This window comes from Eumetopias jubatus, unplaced genomic scaffold, assembly GCF_037043125.1.
Source record: "Eumetopias jubatus isolate StellerSeaLion01/CBP00866 unplaced genomic scaffold, mEumJub1_p1.0 scaffold_15, whole genome shotgun sequence".
In the NCBI taxonomy this organism is placed as follows: Eukaryota; Metazoa; Chordata; class Mammalia; order Carnivora; family Otariidae; genus Eumetopias; species Eumetopias jubatus.
This window is the reverse complement of record NW_028274821.1, coordinates 51,786,081-51,804,126: the sequence shown is the minus strand read 5'-3', so window position 1 is coordinate 51,804,126 and position 18,046 is coordinate 51,786,081. Positions and strand designations below refer to the sequence as shown.

Below are 18,046 nucleotides of genomic sequence, written 5' to 3'. Positions count from 1 at the left end.
TGGCTCAGTTGGTGGAAAATGTGAATCTTGATCTTGAGGTCATGAGTTTGAGCCCCATTTTGGGCACAGAACTTAATTTTAAAAATTGTCTTTTTAAAGATGTTCAATATCAGTTCTCAAACTGTGAATCTGCAATTTAAAGGCATAAACTACTTTTATCTGGAAAGGTAAATGAAAATGAAAGATATATTACTATTAAAATAGATGACAATAATGCTCTAGTAGTCCATCTTGGTTTCTTCTTACTTTAAGTCTAAATGTTCTAATTTCCTGGCAGGGAGATAGCAAGAACCATGGGAGCTTCTACTAACTGGTCTTTTATCTCTAGTGTGAATGGCATTATTCCATCAGAATGTGGTCAAAATCAAGGACTCCCCAGTTAGTGAAAATGAGATTCAAGAACTCATGTTTATTTATTGATGAAGGATAAGGATGGGAAAAACAAAGACTTGCTAACTTTCCCATGTTGATTTTCATTAGTAAAATTACTCAGCATGTTTGTTCAGTCTGCAGCTTCTTTCCATATGACTTACAAGGTGTTGTTTTAACAGGAATGGAACTCACTGAGCAATGTGACTGACTGAGGAAGAGCCGGTTCATGCAGATAGTAGCCTCCAGCTCTATCCTAGCAAAGAAATATTCTTGTTGGATTTGTTGAAAAGCTCTGAGAGGAAGGAAGAGACATTAGTGAGAATTTCCCTCAGATAACACAGGTTTTAGTTTAAAGAAATCCTGCTCAATTATGTTCTGCAAATATCATATATGAGTAATTTAAAACAGAGGTTGGAAACCTTGCTTTTTTTTTTTAAGAAAATTTTTTTTTCTGCCAAGCTTCTCATTCTTATAATGCAAACACGTATGTTTATTAGATAAGTCATTCTTCCTCCTACTTTCTTTCTGGGTGAAGATTGGGTCAGATCTAGTTCAATAACTGCAGAGTTGTCTTACTACCATACTTCTTTTCCACAGGTTAGAAGTACTAACTGTATATAGAACTTTATTTGAACTTTTGTTACATTTCTAAATATTATATGTACATGATAGATAATTTTGAACCAAAGTTTTTAGACCAAAAAGTCCAAGGAAGATTAAAACAACCATAATCCCACCACTTGGGGGAAAAAAAAAAACACCCAAACCCTTAAATACTATATACTCTTCTTGATCTTATTGTATATTAGCATATTAAGGGCTCTTGGCAGTCAAGAAGAAAACAATTTACCTTTGTTACAAACCATGTTTTCCAAACTTCGACCATGAATCCTTTGGTAGCATAACACCTATTAATAAACTGAAGAACTCAAGATTTGAGGAACACATTTTTAGAATGCCACTTTAATGAATGTATCACTGTCCAGGATCTTCAGCCATATTAGTAATCTGGAGTTAAACAAAATGCTCACCCGTCTACATAATCTCACACATACTAAAGTTGAAGAGTTTATGGTGATATTTACTTCAAGAAAGCAACATGTATGGGTAATTTATAATATGTAAATTATATCTCAATAAAGCCCCCCACTTTTTAAAGAAACCAATATGTTTGTGTTTCAGGAATACTGAGAAGTGGAGTTACTTGATGAACATGAAATCAGAGCAAAAGGAGGATAGTTTTACGAATTATTTTATGCTGGCCAAGATGACTTATTCCTGCCCACAAGAGAAGATACCTCTTTAGTTACTATAATATCTCCTAGATTTATACTATACAATTCTGCCTCTTCTAGTTTTTCTTTTCAAATGTTCTGGCAATACAAAATTAATCTACTTACAGTCAAAAAGAGTGAATGTATACTCCAGAGTGGCAATGAACAGGCAACAGCTATTGTCTAAAACGGACTACCATAAGTGCATTTCTTTTAAACTTCATGTTTTTCCTAGTATATACACATGAAGAAATATTTTTAAAATTCAAAGGTTAAAGTTTTCAATTCTGAATCTTTAGGGATAACTGATATACAAAGAATATTTGTTAACCTGCAACTTTATATTCCCTAAAATACATCAAATATACCCTATTGAGAAATAAAGTTCAAAGCTAAACATCTCCCTGTCATTCTTACTTTTTCTAGAAGCAAAACTTCACAAGGTTGACATAAGTACTAAATCAGAATCTCACTCAATGTATGCCTCTTAGCGTTGACATGTAAAAAAAAATGATCTCATTTGCTGCCATAGATGGATTATACCAACTAAATGAATCTCAATGGCCACTTCTAGTTCATTTTTGGGTTGGTTGACACATTTTTATCACCCACACAAATACAAATATAAAAAGATGCTTTTCTGTATGCAAACTTTTTATTGAACTATTATACTATTTAAAATAGTATAACCTCTTCAAAAGGTCACAAAAATTACAGAACTGAAAATTTTTAGGTAAAACTCTTCAAGGGTAAGTTATTCTTTTTCAGTCAGCTTATACAAAGTTTAGCAGCAAGAGCATACTACTATAGAGACCTGCAGTTGGTTCAGACTCAGTTTCTGCTCATGCTATGTAGAGCGTCCACGATGCTTTTATTGTACTCTGCAATCTGCTTGGTTACATTCTTCATAATTGACTGGTAATCACTCTCTCGACTCTTGGTTGCTATGACTAATTACATGAGTTAAGGGGGAACAGTGATCAACAAAAATAGTAACCCACTTTGGCTTAGGAACTAAATCATTTTTTTAATTTTTCTTATTGAAAGTTCAAAATGGTCAGAAAAAGCACAATTAGAATATATTAAAAAAATATATATTAACAGATGAAGATCAATTAAAACCTAAAAGGCTAAGCAAAACTTGTTTCAAAAAAGTTCACCTTACAGTATAAGAGCTTTTTTAAAAAAAGATTTTATTTATTTGAGAGAGAGGAGCAGAGGGAGAGGGACAAGCAGACTCTGCACTGAGTGCGGGGCTCCACATGGAGCTGAATCTCACGACCCTGAGCCAAAATCAAGAGTTAGATGACTAACCTGACTGAGCCACCCAGGTGCCCGTAAGAGCTTTTTTATAGTTAATATTATGGATCTCAGTCTAATTTTGGTCTGAGAACAACTGAATGTTCAGAAGAACCATGTTCTCTACAGTACCACACTGAATTTCAGAAGTCTCTAGAATTCAATCTACTTCAAAATCCCCTACTTTGTGTTGCATAAACTAAACCGCTGGACTAAAGCACATTGAGAATCTTTTGCTTTTAAACTGAGTAGCACGATGGCTGGGAATAGAGCCCCAAGCCCCAATGCATTTGATGTGGAAGTAAGCCGGGAATCCGTGCTGCCCTGAGCTGAAGTTTGGCAGTTTCCTAGAGGAGAATCTAAACTACCAATGACTCAGGAGCTACTTCTCCAAGCTAGAGATGTCCTTAAACGGTCAAAGAAGGGAACAGAAAATAACTTTTTGGGAAATGTTTCTTATAATTTCACAACACATATCCTCAGCAGCTGCTTCCTCCTACATAATCACACAGAAAGATTAGCAAGAAGATGGGATTTAAGTACCACCCTGGTAGAAATTGAAGTTGAATTGGCTGAAACACAGATGAGCTTGAAAGTCAAATTTCTCAGGATACTACTTGGGCTTCCCTCCCTCTGCTGCCCAGATATCCAAGGTACAGTATTATAAGCAACAGCAATTATGAATATACATATATGCATGGTTTTATATAATTCTTTCAATAGCTCTATGAGAAGGAAATATTAACTATATTTGAGATGACAAAATTGGGGTTTAAACAAATTAAATAAATTGCCTGAAGTCCCTAACCTACAAGTAGTAAAGTCAACACTGAAAATTCTGTGCACTTAAGTCACTATGCCACACTATGACTTTGTACAGTCTGCTTTCTATTGTTACTTTGGTATACACACACATACCCTAATTATTGTAGACTGGAAACTGAGTCTTACTCATTTATTCCCCACATAGTTTAGCTTGGTGTTTTGTACATACTAGGTATTTGATAAGTTTGTGTTAAATTTCATTTCATTTCATTTCTTTAAAGAAATTCTTACGAAAAAAAATCACTCTGGGGTGCCTGGGTGGCTCAGTCAGTTGAGCATCTGACTCTTGGTTTGGGCTCAGGTTATGATCTCAGGGTTGTGAGATCGAGCCCTGCATCAGGCTCCCCGCTCAGCAGGGAGTCAGCTTGAGATTCTCTCTCTCCCTCTACCTCCCCACCCCCCCTCAAATAAGTGAATAAATCTTAAAAAAAAAAAATCACTGTCAAGTTCATTTGCTTTTTTTTAAAGGATACATTCTTTCATCACAAAATTATTTTGCTCATGGTGTTGCCACTTCCTCTCCAAATTTGTAAGCTAAAAAACATAAAATAAAAATGTTAAACAGTACCCATACTCAAAACAATTATACACGCTTTTAAGAGGATAAGAAAAAAAAAACATTCAATTTTAAATCTTATCAACTCCGTGCATTTTGGTGAGATAAAGTCATGGCAGACAAAAAGGAAAATTAGAAAGGATTAAACAACAGTAAATACATTAATAAATACAATGTTGAATTTGACAACAGGCTTTACTCTATATGTTTAATTGGAAAATATTTACAATATTTATTATGCCAATGAACATGCCAACTGAAAGACAATTTATGACTTTTCACTTTCCAAAAAGAACTTGAAAGAAAAGAATGGGACATGATGGGAATCTCTCCTTGAAATCTGGAAGTCTAATGCTACAAATGTGATATATATTCTAACACTGTCAAAGGTTCAACTATATAGGAGTAACTTCCTTATTTCCAGGGCTAAATTTCCTGTCTAATTCCAAAAGCTGTGATAAGAGCAGAGCTGCAGTGTGAAGATTGTAAGAGGGTTGGTAAAAAGCTGGCACTGTTACAATAATTTCTGCATCAACAGGAAGCTAATGTGGATATTATATTGATGGTTGCTTCCTCAGAAGACAATTTTACTGTTATAGAATTAAATTGTTTTTCTGATTTAATTAACCTTTTAACTCTGGGTTATAGTCTTTCTTTTTTAAGATGCCCATAGTATTTTTCCTAGGCAAAGGACTGTCTGAGAAATGAAACATTACAATAACATTCTGTGTAGACATTTCTAAGAGGTAATGGTCATTTTTAAGAATCTGATAACTAAAGCAGCATTAATACTTCTACTCTCATGTTAAAATTATTTTCAGGGTATATGTTCAGTGTTAATGTAGCATCCATCCCACTGTTTCCTCTAAAGAGATAAATCTAGGTATTAGGATAAATCCTAACTAATTAATTATGTAAACTGTATGTACTGTGAGTTAACACTATTAAATCAGATCTGGCTCCCCAGATAGGAACTCAAAGTTAAGATGGACTTAAGGAAGCAGTCAGCACTTTTTGGCAATAAATCTCTAATAACCTTTTGCAAAGTCAAGTACCAAACTTTTCCCCTTTGTTTCATACAAAGAGGTGGCCTTCTTAGAATGCAGACCTCTTAAGTGCTAAATGAATAATGCTATAAAAGCAACACTCTATCAGATAGTCAACTTCCTTATATATTATACATCTGTATTAGTGACTTGCCTTTAAACCTCCGAGAATATCTTGAAGCATGAAAGTTCCCCTACAACTTCCGTAAACAGTGTGTTGTATATATTCTTTATATATTTTGAATATGAACCCCTTATCAGATATTATGATTTGAAAACATTTTCTCCCATTCCATAGGCTGTTTGCATTTTGTTGATTGTTTCTTTTGCTGTGCAGAAGCCTTCTAGTTTGATGTGGGCATACTTATATATTTTTGTCTTTGTTGTTTGTGCTTTTGATGTCATAACCAAAAAACTGTTGCCAAGACTAATGTCAAGGAGCTTTATCCCTAATGTTTTCTTCTAGGAGTTTTATAGTTTGTTCCAATATAAATATATTAAATGATATCAAATAAATAATAGCCATTCATCAAAAAGTCTATGTCAAAAAGCGGTTTTCGAGAAAATAGTTGCAAAAGGAGACCAGATTTTATTTGATCAATGGGGATTTCCAAAAAGCAACAAATAATATAGAGAAGGATGGTAAATTGTGAGTTATGTTATGAATTCCTGTTATCAGTATAAGGGGTTAAGTATATGATTAGCACTTGATGTGGGAATAAATAAGTAGCCATTGACTGGCTCTAAGAAATTGTGTCTGTCAAGTGTTTTCCTCCTTATTCAGTGAAAAAGGAGAGCTGATATTCCATAAGCAGTATCAGTATTTTTTCCTAAGAATCATTTAAGACAATGGCCTCATAAACTTCTTAGATTTCTTCTCCAGTATCCATCCCCAATCTAAACAGCCTAGGATAATTTTGCCACTTAGAAATCTATATCTAGACCTGTTTATTTATGAAGTAGCGACAGAATAACTGATAAATCTGAATATGTAAAATAGTGACTTCTAAGCTTTTAGTAGTTGTGGCAAACTCTGATGAGATGTCACCCCTTACAAGATGAATATAAGGTATGTCTTTGTTTTTAAAATGGTAAATCCATAAAATGAAATAGTTATAAAAATATCAAAAAAGGAGCTTGAAAATATTTGTGAGAAAATGAATGTTTAAAGACTATATGCACAGAATTTCATTTTTTGTAAAAATAATATAATCAATATGGGTGTATAACTGCAAAGGAAAAAAGTTACAAGGATATTATACCAAAATGTTAACAATGATTGTCTATCAGGATCATGTTACCATTTAAAGAAAAGGAAGAATGCATTTAGCATTAATAAATCATAGTTGCAAACTGCTAATATATACTAATTAGATGAGATGATCAATCTTTATCTACTGATTTTGTACATGCCACACATGCTTCATTTAATCCTCCAACAAATACTTATTGAACACCTATTATGTGCCAACCACGGGCACAGTGTGGGGAGAAAGTGAATGAAACAGGTATCATCTCTACCCTCTCAGACAGGACACTCAATCTCTAAGACCTCCGACATTGTTCAGGTAATTCTATCAGGATAAATGATGTGAAAGGGGGGTATGTCTGTGAATCCTGTGTAAATAATCAGAAATGTAAATCAAGAAGTTCAAGGACAGAACTGCTTTTTACAGCATTAAACAGTTTTAAATTTTTTTTTTTTTAATGTTTTCTTTATTGATGAGAGTCAGAGAGAGAGAGAGAGTCAGAGGCAGAGAGAGAAGCAGGCTCCCCGCCGAGCAGGGAGCCCGATGCGGGACTCGATCCCAGGACCCTGGGATCATGACCTGAGCCGAAGGCAGACGCTTAACCATCTGAGCCACCCAGGCGCCCAGCATTAAACAGTTTTAAAACTAAAAATAACCTAAATGTCCAATAATATGAAACTGGTTCAGTAATTTATACTATATCCATTAAGTCAAATATTATATAGAATCATATTTTTAGGGGTGCCTGGGTGGCTCAGTCGTTAAGCATCTGCCTTCGGCTCAGGGCATGATCCCAGGGTCCTGGGATCGAGCCCCGCATTGGGCTCCCTGCTCTGCGGGAAGCCTGCTTCTCCCTCTCCCACTCCCTCTGCTTGTGTTCCCTCTCTCACTGTGTCTCTCTGTCAAATAAATAAATTAAATCTTAAAAAAAAAATCATATTTTTAAAAGCTATGACAAGGCAAACTACTTATTAGGTATAGTTAATAATGAAAAACAAGTTTCCAAATAATATGTACAATATGATACCATTTCTATAAATATAAATAAATGTATACATATATATAAAAAATGTGTGTACATATAACATATACATATAGACTAGAAGGACCCCCACAAAAATGACAAGAATTAATTCTTCTGTGATATTAGTCATTAAGGTTTATTTTCTCTATTTGTGGTTTTTGTGAGTTAGCAAAGTTTCTCCATTAAAAATGTTTTAATTTTGGGGCGCCTGGGTGGCTCAGTCGTTAAGGGTCTGCCTTCAGCTCAGGTCATGATCCCAGGGTCCTGGGATCGAGCCCCACATCAGGCTCTCTGCTCAGCGGGAAGCCTGCTTCTCCCTCTCCCACTCCCCCTGCTTGTGTTCCTTCTCTCGCTGTTGTCTCTCTGTCAAATAAATCTTAAAAAAAAAAGTTTTAATTTTGAAATTTGTAAAAGCTATTATCAGCCGATAGGCTGTGCCCAGAACAGGGCCTAGCACAGAGTAGTCCTTCAATACCGGTTTATAGAAGGAGAGCAAAAGTAAATTCATTCTAAGTGGAGATTGTACAGTCTGGCTATCTTCAAAGCACAAAGTCTGGAAGGATAAATAAAGCAAGTTAAAAAAAATTATTTCGGGGTGAAAATATAGATTAAAAACATGGGACAGATAGTTTAAAAACAGAAATAAATTTCAGATTCTTTTTTTCTTTTTACCTGAGAATGTGTCTCATTTTCTTGCAATTGTGTTTTTAGTGTCTCAAATTCTACGTTTAGCTTCTCCGTTATTTTCTTAAAGGCATTTCTGCGGGTTGTTAATACTGTTCTCTCCTGATGTAACTTCTAGATAGATCCAAATAGAAGTAAATAACAGACTTTAGCAAATATCTAGTAAGCCAATATAAATCATTTTTAACTTAAATAACTTCAATGATATTCTGGTAAATTCTACCAAGATTATAATTACTCTAAAACCTGTTTGTAAAAATATCTTTTGAGATATAATAAGCTAAATTAGTATTAACTGTATTAATAACTCTACTAAGGCTGCTATATATGTGTTCCTATCCAACCAAATTTACTTTAAATTAATGTAAATAGCAATGAAAAACCACTGATGAGTAAATCTTAAGGAGGGAAATTTCATAATTAAACCTGCATTTAACAAAGTTCATATTTGTTGAAATGCTCTTGCTTTTTCTTGCTTTGCCTTTTGTTTAAAACTTACATCTCTCTAAATTCCTCCTATGTAGGGCGCCTGGGTGGCTCAGTTTGTTAAGCGACTGCCTTCGGCTCAGGTCATGATCCTGGAGTCCGGGGATCGAGTCCCGCATTGGGCTCCCTGCTCAGCGGGGAGTCTGCTTCTCCCTCTGACCCTCTTCCCTCTCATGCTCTCTATCTCTCATTCTCTCTCTCTCAAATAAATAAATAAAATCTTTAAAAAAAATAAATTCCTCCTATATAAACATTTTAGCTTATATATCAAATAATCAACTGCAAATAATAAATTCTATGAACTACATATATATTAAATTTGATCAAGAAAAAACAATTTGAATAATTCTGTAAGACTGTTACCATTTACCTTTTTCTTTTCTTCACCTGATGATTTTAAAGCTGGCAAATCATTATATGTCTCCAGGTCAGTTGTCATTTGCTTAATTTTGCTTTTCAGAGAATGTTGTTCCTCAGTCATCTTACTTTCCAGAAGTTCCATTTTCTGTAGATCCAACTGTAGACGTTGACTATCTGAAACACAAGAAAATTCAAGACCATAGTTAGTCAAAACTTTATTCCTTTCACAGAGAAATGCAATGCAACCATTAAAAATCATGTTTTACAAGAATATCTGCAAAAGAAACATGTTTCACTGCAACCAGTGAGACAATACAAAGGTAAATTAAGAAAAAAAAATATTCATCCTCCAGGTAACCAACATAACCTGATGTATATCAGCCATATTTATCTCCATGCTCATACAAACATTTAAGAATGCACATAGGTGTAAATTTTCCTTACTTAATAACATATTATGAGATAAAGGCCCATTATTTTTAATAGGGGCATGAAAGCAAATTATGAAATGTTATGTGTGTGTGTGTGTATATATATATACACATTTGAACAAAATTTTACAACTACAAATACAGTCAATTCTCATTACTTTGGTAGTTTTATTCTATAAAGTCACTGTAAATATTGAGTTAACAAATACTGAACTATTGCTCCTAGAGGGGATATAGGGTTAGGTTCCTGAGAGCCTCTGGTCATAGTATCTTCATCAACCAACTAACACATAACCTCGTTTTATGTGTATTTCTGTTTAAACACACCTTATTTAATATATATTTTTCATTCATTAACACTGAACTCAAGGCCAACTTTATGCCTGAATGAAGCTAATCTGTAAGGCACAATGCAGCCTTCTTGGGCTTAGGAACACAAGCCAACACTTCAGCAGTATGCTTGGGAGCCATTTTATATAGCAAAATCATGAAAAAAAAGTACAAAAATATGGGGAAAAAATGGCACTAAATATGTCACATAAAGGATACTTGCTAATAGTGTGAGGACTAAAACAAGAAGATAGTGTTGCTTTATTTGACCTCTGCTGGGAATGCATGTCAGGCAATTCACATTTTTGACTCTGCACATGTCCACAAATGATGGTGAAAGTGCTAAAAGTACTGATTTTGGGGTTACAAATTAATTATGGTGAGTAGGCAAATTCACAAATACAGAATCCATGAATAATGAGGACTGACTGTATAGATGTGTACGTGAAGGAGGGAGTGTGTGTGTGTTTCTCATACTTTGTTTTTAAAGTATGAAGCATCTACTATGTGCTAGGTGCTAAGAATATAATAGAAATCAACAAAAACATTGTTTTTGCTCAAAGAGCCATATTCTAGAGGTAGAACCAGTAAATATGCATTTACAATAAATTGGATAACTACTATAAAAATAGTAATACAGGGAGCCATGAGAGCATGTGGTACTGGTCAAGAGCGTTCTCTAAAGACATACCTTTTAACTGAGTAAGGCCTTAAGGATTAGGAATCAACCAAAGCAGGAAGAAAGTAAATGTGTCCCAGAGAACACAATCAACATGTGCAAAGTCTAGAGGTAAGAAAGTAAGAAAGCATGGTACATATGCACAAATAAGAGAAGTTCAGTCTGACTAGAACCCAAAGTTCAAAGTGGGAAGAATTTCAATTCATGAAGGGCTTTTTAAATGAAAATAGAGGGAGTTGGAACTTTATCCTAAGGGCTATGAAAAGTAATCGATGGATTCTAAATCAGAATGTGGCATAATTAAATTTTAGAAAGTTCACTCCGGTTTCAATGTGGGCAATTAATTGGAAAAGCATTAATTGGTACAGGAAGACCAGTTAAATGTTGATTCAGTGATCTACATAAGAAATCTTAGACTAGTGTAGGGGATTTTTTTCCCACTAAGCAATATTAAGTGCTTTCTGTGTGCCAGGCAAACTTCCAGGCATAGGGGATACAGCAATGAACAAAGCATATGAGAATCCCTATCCTTACAGAACCTATATTCCAGTGGAAGACAACTACATACATGAAATCTAAAGCTATCTCACATGGAAATAAATGAGGAAAAAAATGAAGGAGAGATGTAGAGGGACTCGAGAGATACTAGAGAAATTGACTGGATACAGTGGTTGAGCAAGAGGAGCCAGTGGAGAGTCCCATTTCCAACTTGAGTAAAGGAGTGGATGGTAAGAAACGCAGAGGGAGGTATCAACTTTTGTTTGTAGGAGGGACTGAGATGAAGGGTTCATGCCAACTTAGGATGTGCTGTTCGAGTTACCTCAGAAACACCCAAATAGTAAACATGCCCACATGCCCATATATAGATATATGGGTCTGAAGCCCTGAGAGAAATTTGAAGATAGAGATTTTGAAATCATCAACATAGAGACAGCACCTGAAGCTATGGGAATGGGTGAAGTCATCAAGAGAAAAGCATTCATGACAGAACCTGTAAGAATAACAAATTTTTAAAGAATAAACTTATATGAAAGATCCCATAAAGGAGAATAAGAAATGACCAAAGAAATGAAAGAAAAATCAGAAACGATAGTGAAAAGACATTTCAAGAATAAAAGAGTGGTTTGTAATGCAGAATACTACTTAGAGATTTAAAACAAACAAACAAACAAAAAGACTGCAAAATACAACTTATACTGTCCAGAAAAACCTTGATGTATTTCCTGAGAAAAGATTTCACAGAAAAGAAAATGGGACCAAGAGGGAGAGGAAGGCTTTTAAAAATTTGGATGTGAAACTTCTGAAAGGGAGGGATGATAGCTGGGCAGAGAATACTTGGAAGAGGCTTTTTCTTTTTTTTCCAAGATGAAATATAAAAAAAAAAAAGACTGGAGAATATATTGGCAAATGACATATCTGCTAAAGGGTTAGTATCCAAAATAAATAAGGAACTGATACAACTCAACACCAAAAACCCTCAAGGAATCCAACTAAAAATGGGCAGAAGACATGAACAGACATTTCTCCAAAGAAGGCATACAGGTGGTCAACAGACACATGACAAGATACTCAACATCACTCACCATCAGAGAAATGCAAAAACTACAATGAGATATCACCTCACACCTGTTAGAGGTGTGGCTAAAATAAAAAACATAAGAAACAAGTGTTGGTGAGGATGTAGAGAAAAAAGAACCTTGTGCACTGTGGGTGGGAATGCAAACTGGTGCAGCCACTGTAGAAAACAGCCTTAAGCATCCTCAAAAAGTTGAAAATAGAACTACCCTATAATTCAGTAATCACACTATTGGGTATTCACCCCCCAAAATACAAAAACATTAATTCAAAGAGATACATGCATCCCTGTTTATTGCAGCATTATTTACAATAGCCAAATTATGTAATCAGCCCAAGTGTCCATAGGTAGATGAATGGATAAAGAAGAAGAGGTGTGTGTGTGTGTGTATATATATATATATATATATAGAGAGAGAGAGAGAGAGAGAGAGAGAGGGAGAGAGAGAGAGAGGTGTGTATACACACACACACACACACACACACACACACACAATGGAATACTATCCAGCTATAAAAAAGAATGAAATCTTGCCATTTGCAACAACATGTATGCAGCTAGAGAGCATACTGCTAAGCGAAATCAGTCAGAGAAAGACAAATACAGTATGATTTCACTCATATGTGAAATTTAAGAAAGGAAACAAATGAGCAAAGGGGAAAAAAGAAGAGAAAGAGACAAACCAAGAAACAGACTCTTAACTATAGAGAACAAACTGATGGTTACCAGAGGGGAGGTGGGTAGGGGGATGGGTTAAATAGATGATGGAGATTAAAGAGTTTACTTACTATGATGAGCACTGAGTAATGTATAGAATTGCTGAATCACTATATTGCACATCTGAAACTAATATAACACTGTATATTAACTATACTGGAATTAAAATAAAAAGCTTAATAAAAAGAAAAGAAAAAAGACTGTAAAGAGAAATACCAAAATTTAATAATCATAAACTCTTGATAGTGAGATTGTATTTAAAATTTTCTTATTTATCCTTTTCCGTATCTCCCAAATCCTCTATAATGAATACAAATAACAATAAGAAAACAGTATTTAAAAAATATTCTGTTCTGATAGAATTATACAATATCTACCTTATCTCAGAGACTTCTTAGTGTTGTGGTTCTGACTTTATTTTTTAATTTACTTTTAAATTTTTTAAAAAGATTTTATTTACTTGAGAGAGAGAGAAAGAACAAGAGCACAGAGGGAGAAGGAGAAGTAGACTCCCTGCTGATGAGCAGAGAGCCCAACGCAGGGCTCAATCCCAGGACCTGGGATCACAACCCAAGCCTAAGGCAGATGCTTAACCAATGGAGCCACCCAGGTGTCTCAAAAAAGTTCTTTTTTAAAGTGAAAGAAAAGTAATGGAGGGAACCAATATTATTGAGTACCTGAAATGTGCCTGGCTTTATGTTATCTCTTCTACTTTTCTTAACAGCCTTAGGAGGTAAATGTTATATGATGAAACTGAAATTTAGAAAGGTAATTTTTTTTAAAGATTTTATTTATTTGACAGAGAGAGAGGGAGAGAGGCAGGCAGAGGGAGAGGGAGAAGCAGGCTCCCCGCTGAGCAGAGAGCCTGACGTTCGATCCCAGGACCCTGGGATCATAACCTGAGCTGAAGGCAGACACTTAACTGACTGAGCCACCCAGGAGCCCCATCAGAAAGGTCATTTGCCCAAGGTCACACAGCCAGTCAGGCTTTGGTGCTGAGTGATATTCTTTTCTTTTCTTTTTGCTGAGTGATATTATCATGTTTATGAAAGGTTCATTTTTAAAACAGCAAATGTTAATGATTCAGAAAGATGCCTCAATGAGGAACAGTGAGCTATGAGAAAGGAACAGTAACACTTGCTCAATTTTGCTATTCAGACTTCCCCAGGCATCATTCTTTGTTTTGCTTTTCTTACAGCTATCCAAGTAAAATGTGATTAGAGCAAACTAAAAAATGGATACTAAAATGGAGCTGAAATACATATATGTATCATGCACATCCAGATGAAGATATCTGAATTCAAACCTGCCTAAGCTAGTTTCCCCTCTCCCATGTTCCCAGGGCTAGGTATGACAATAATCCTAACATCCCAAACAGTTACTTGTTTGTATACAGAGGCATGTAGTGATATACATTTTCATCCTTGAACACTTTGCTTTCACTTTACCTCTATTTTAAAGTAGGGATATGAATAGCCTCAGAAAAATATGGTGATATTTCAGAGTATTAAAAGCCAAATGTGAACATCTTTCTTTTATTACTTAGAGATTTAGGGGTGAAAGATTTTTATAATAAAAATAACAAAGTTTAATCTTATAGTGGGATGTATTATTCCCTGTATATATGCATTATTTTTCTCTGGCATTTTTCATTGTTTTTTCTTTATGTTGCATTTTTGCAGTTTAACTATGATGGGCTTAGGTAAGGGATTTTTAATATCAATCATGTTTGGGGTTCAATGAGCGTCTTAGATCTGTAAAACTTGGTTTTTCATCAAATTTGGGAAATTTTCAGCCATTATTGTTTCTTCAACTATCTTTTCTCCCCTATTCTCTGTGCTTCCACTCCTTCTGGGACTCCAATTATATGTATGTCAGACTGCCTGAAACTGTCCCACAGATCATTTAGGTTCTGCTCATTTTTATTCCTTCTCCAGATATTATTTTTATTGATCCTCAAGTTCACTGACTCTTCACCTGGTTCTTTTTTGTAATTTTTATTTTTCTGTGGGATTCTCCATCTGTTCATCTGTTATGATTTTATTTTCCTTTAAATCCTTAAATATGTTTCTAAACACTTAAAGTCTTCTGTTAATTTCAACATCTGGATTATCTTAGGTTTAATGTTTATTAACTGCTTTTCCCCTTGACTCAATTTTCCTATAAATTTTTATAGTATAATTGACACTTTAAATGACCTGTTGTAGAGATTCTGGATTATATTGTGCTCCTTTGAAAAGTGTTGACTTACATTAAATGAGCAATAAACTTTGCTGAACTAAAACCCTAAACTTTTCTCCTTTGGAGTAGGCAGTATGTAAAATCTCTATACTCAGCTCTTTCAACTTCTAACTGCTGCTTTTTTCTAGACCTTCTAAAGTTTACCCAAATGCTTACATAGTTCACTGGTCAGATTAGGATCTGAATAGAGTTTATGTGTGGATTTTGGCACTTTGTTGCCCTCTTACCATGACGTCTCCCTCTATGTGGGGAGGGCATTAAGTTGGCTTCTTCATATAAAATTTAGCAAAATTTACTTGGAATTGAGTTTTATTATCTATACAGATTCTCTAATGGGAAAATCAAATACAAAGCTGCTATTAAACCTTCTTCTTCTACCTATGAAACCAGAGAGATTATGGATTAAAATATAGGTGGAAGGTAACATTACAGTAAAAATATCATGTTCAAAATTGAATGACTCTCTATGTATAACAATTATCATAGAGCATAAGCTATCAAATAGTTTTTTTAAGGCTTCAAAAGAGAGTGATTTAAGAAAGGAAGTTTTTCCCAACCAAATTGAAATTGGTATAATTAAACTTGAGCATTTCCTTTTGTCCCTTGAAGAGTCTTAAAATCCAACCATATTGACATATATGTTACAAAAAAACATATGGCTATATGGCCTTAAATGTTGTTGAGTGTGTTTTGTTTTGTTGGATTCATATCTCAACTAGGGTCGAAAACAATTAAAATGAAAATCAAAGTGCTAAATCAAAGTTACTGAGGCTTATGGTGTTTCAATGCTCCAAAAAGAAAATGTATGTAGCTTGTATATTTTGACTGTTCAGTGAAATGTTACTGAACTCTAACTGAAGTTTAATTTGAAGATCTATTAGGGACATACATTTAGGAGCTATACAAACTGCTTTTCCTAGAGAAAGGGAGAAGATGGTTGGTATAGGGTAAAGTTTATCTTCCTTTAACAGCAAGTCCCCTTGAAAAGCTACAAACTTCTCCAGGGGAAGAGACAGGAAGAGGATGCAGACTAGTTCCTTCTGATATGCTATGAAGTCGCACGGTTTACTAAGCAGTGTGTACACAGTAGCAAAGTCTCAGAAGGAACCACTTTGACACGGGGAAATGTTTCTGAAATATTCTGCCATCAGTGCATTTGTTTATTCCCTGGAGTTTCCTTTCCAAAAATATAAATAAAAACTACTGCTGACAGATTCCTTGCCTCTTTACTCATGCAATACACCAGTGTTTTGCAATCTCTTTTTTCCCCATTATTGTCCACCCCAAGGAGTCTTCTGTAGACTATTTTTTTCCTAATCACCACCCTCCCATGAAACTTGTACAGTGACCCTTTTGGGGGGCCACTAACCATTATATTCAAGATTTTTTACTCTCCCTCCAAGAAATAATTTTGTCCCTTTGGGAATAATATTGGCTCATTAAGAAACAGAGTACATGAAGAAAATCAACCCTACATAACCCCAATTTTCCTGATTTTAATTTTTAATTTAATTTTTAATTATATAGAAATTAATTTAATTTTTAATTATATAGAATTATATAAAGTCTATATAAATTCTATATGATTTCCAATTATAAATGCAAGAGCCAAAGGGAGGCAATTCACAAAGTGGGAATGTAAAATTCATTATCTCTGAAAGGTGAACAAGAATAGTATAGACTTTTTTTTTTTAAAAGATTTTATTTATTTATTTGACAGAGAGAGAGACAGCGAGGGAAGGAACACAAGCAGGGGGAGTGGGAGAGGGAGAAGCAGCCTCTCCCTTGAGCAGGGAGCCTGATGCGGGGCTCGATCCAGGACCCTGGGACCATGACCTGAGCCGAAGGCAGACGCTTAACAACTGAGCCACCCAGGCACCCCGAATAGTATAGACTTCTTATGGCGACTTCTAGATACAAGAAAATTTTGATGGGGGATGGTGTTAAGAGAGGGAAAATAATTTATATGCTTGGTTTAAATTAATACTTAAAAATAACTGAGTAAATGAAATTAATCGTAGGGGCCAGAAAATTCAAACCTTAATAAGGAAAATATTCAGTAAAACCCTTATCCTAGTAATAAACTCAAATAAAATTAAAGCCCGTTCTCATTCTTTTCAACCCTACATCACTGGAGAAAATATAATGACTAGTTTTTAAAAGGAAATGTAAACACAAAGTATAAAAGTATGAAAGGATCAAAGTCCTGATAATTGAATTCATTTCCTGGTATTGATATTTACTTTTTAAAAAATGTGTTTCTCAACAGTCATTATACAAAGACAGCTTAAAGGAGGCAAAAACTTTAAACTGAAATTGACTTTAGATAAATGAAAACCTTAAAACTACCATCTAAAACACAAAACAGATATTTCCTAGATGGAATAATTAAAGATAAAATTCTTTGGCTTATAGAAAGAAGAAAATAAAGATGTAAAAATACTCATATCTGAAAAGATCTCGAAGAGATATTTGCACACCCATGTTCACTAGAGCATGAATTACAATAATCGAGAGGTAAAAACAACCTAAATGTCATCAATGAATGAATAAAAAGTGTAATACATACATTCTATAGAACATTATTCAGCCTTAAAAAAAAGGAAATCCTGTCACATGTTACAACACTGATGAACCTCGAGGACATTATGATAAGTAAAATATCCATTCACAAAAAGACAAATATTGCATGATTCCAGTTATAAGAGGTACTTAGAGTAGTTAAACTCATAGAAACAAAGTAGAATGTGGTTAGCAGAGGATGGAGATGAGAGGGAAATGGACAGTTGTTCAATGGGTAGAAGTTTCAGTTTTGCAAGATGAAAAAGTTCTAGACATCTGTTGCTCAACATTGTACTTACAGTTAATGGTTAAGATGATATATTTTATGTTATGT

General features: G+C 34.6%; 1 protein-coding gene across 1 annotated transcript in view; it reads right to left on the bottom strand.

The window, feature by feature from the left end:
* Window positions 1–2,385: 2,385 nt before the first annotated feature.
* Window positions 2,386–18,046, bottom strand: part of IFT74 (intraflagellar transport 74) — an 86,142-nt gene continuing 70,481 nt past the window's right edge. The window contains exons 17-20 of the mRNA XM_028115183.2: window positions 9,187–9,350; window positions 8,319–8,444; window positions 4,244–4,304; window positions 2,386–2,596 (exon numbers count right to left, since the gene is read on the bottom strand). Of these exons, the coding sequence (XP_027970984.1) occupies window positions 2,478–2,596; window positions 4,244–4,304; window positions 8,319–8,444; window positions 9,187–9,350 (470 nt within the window). The 3' untranslated portion in view covers window positions 2,386–2,477. The remainder of the gene's footprint in view (window positions 2,597–4,243; window positions 4,305–8,318; window positions 8,445–9,186; window positions 9,351–18,046) is intronic.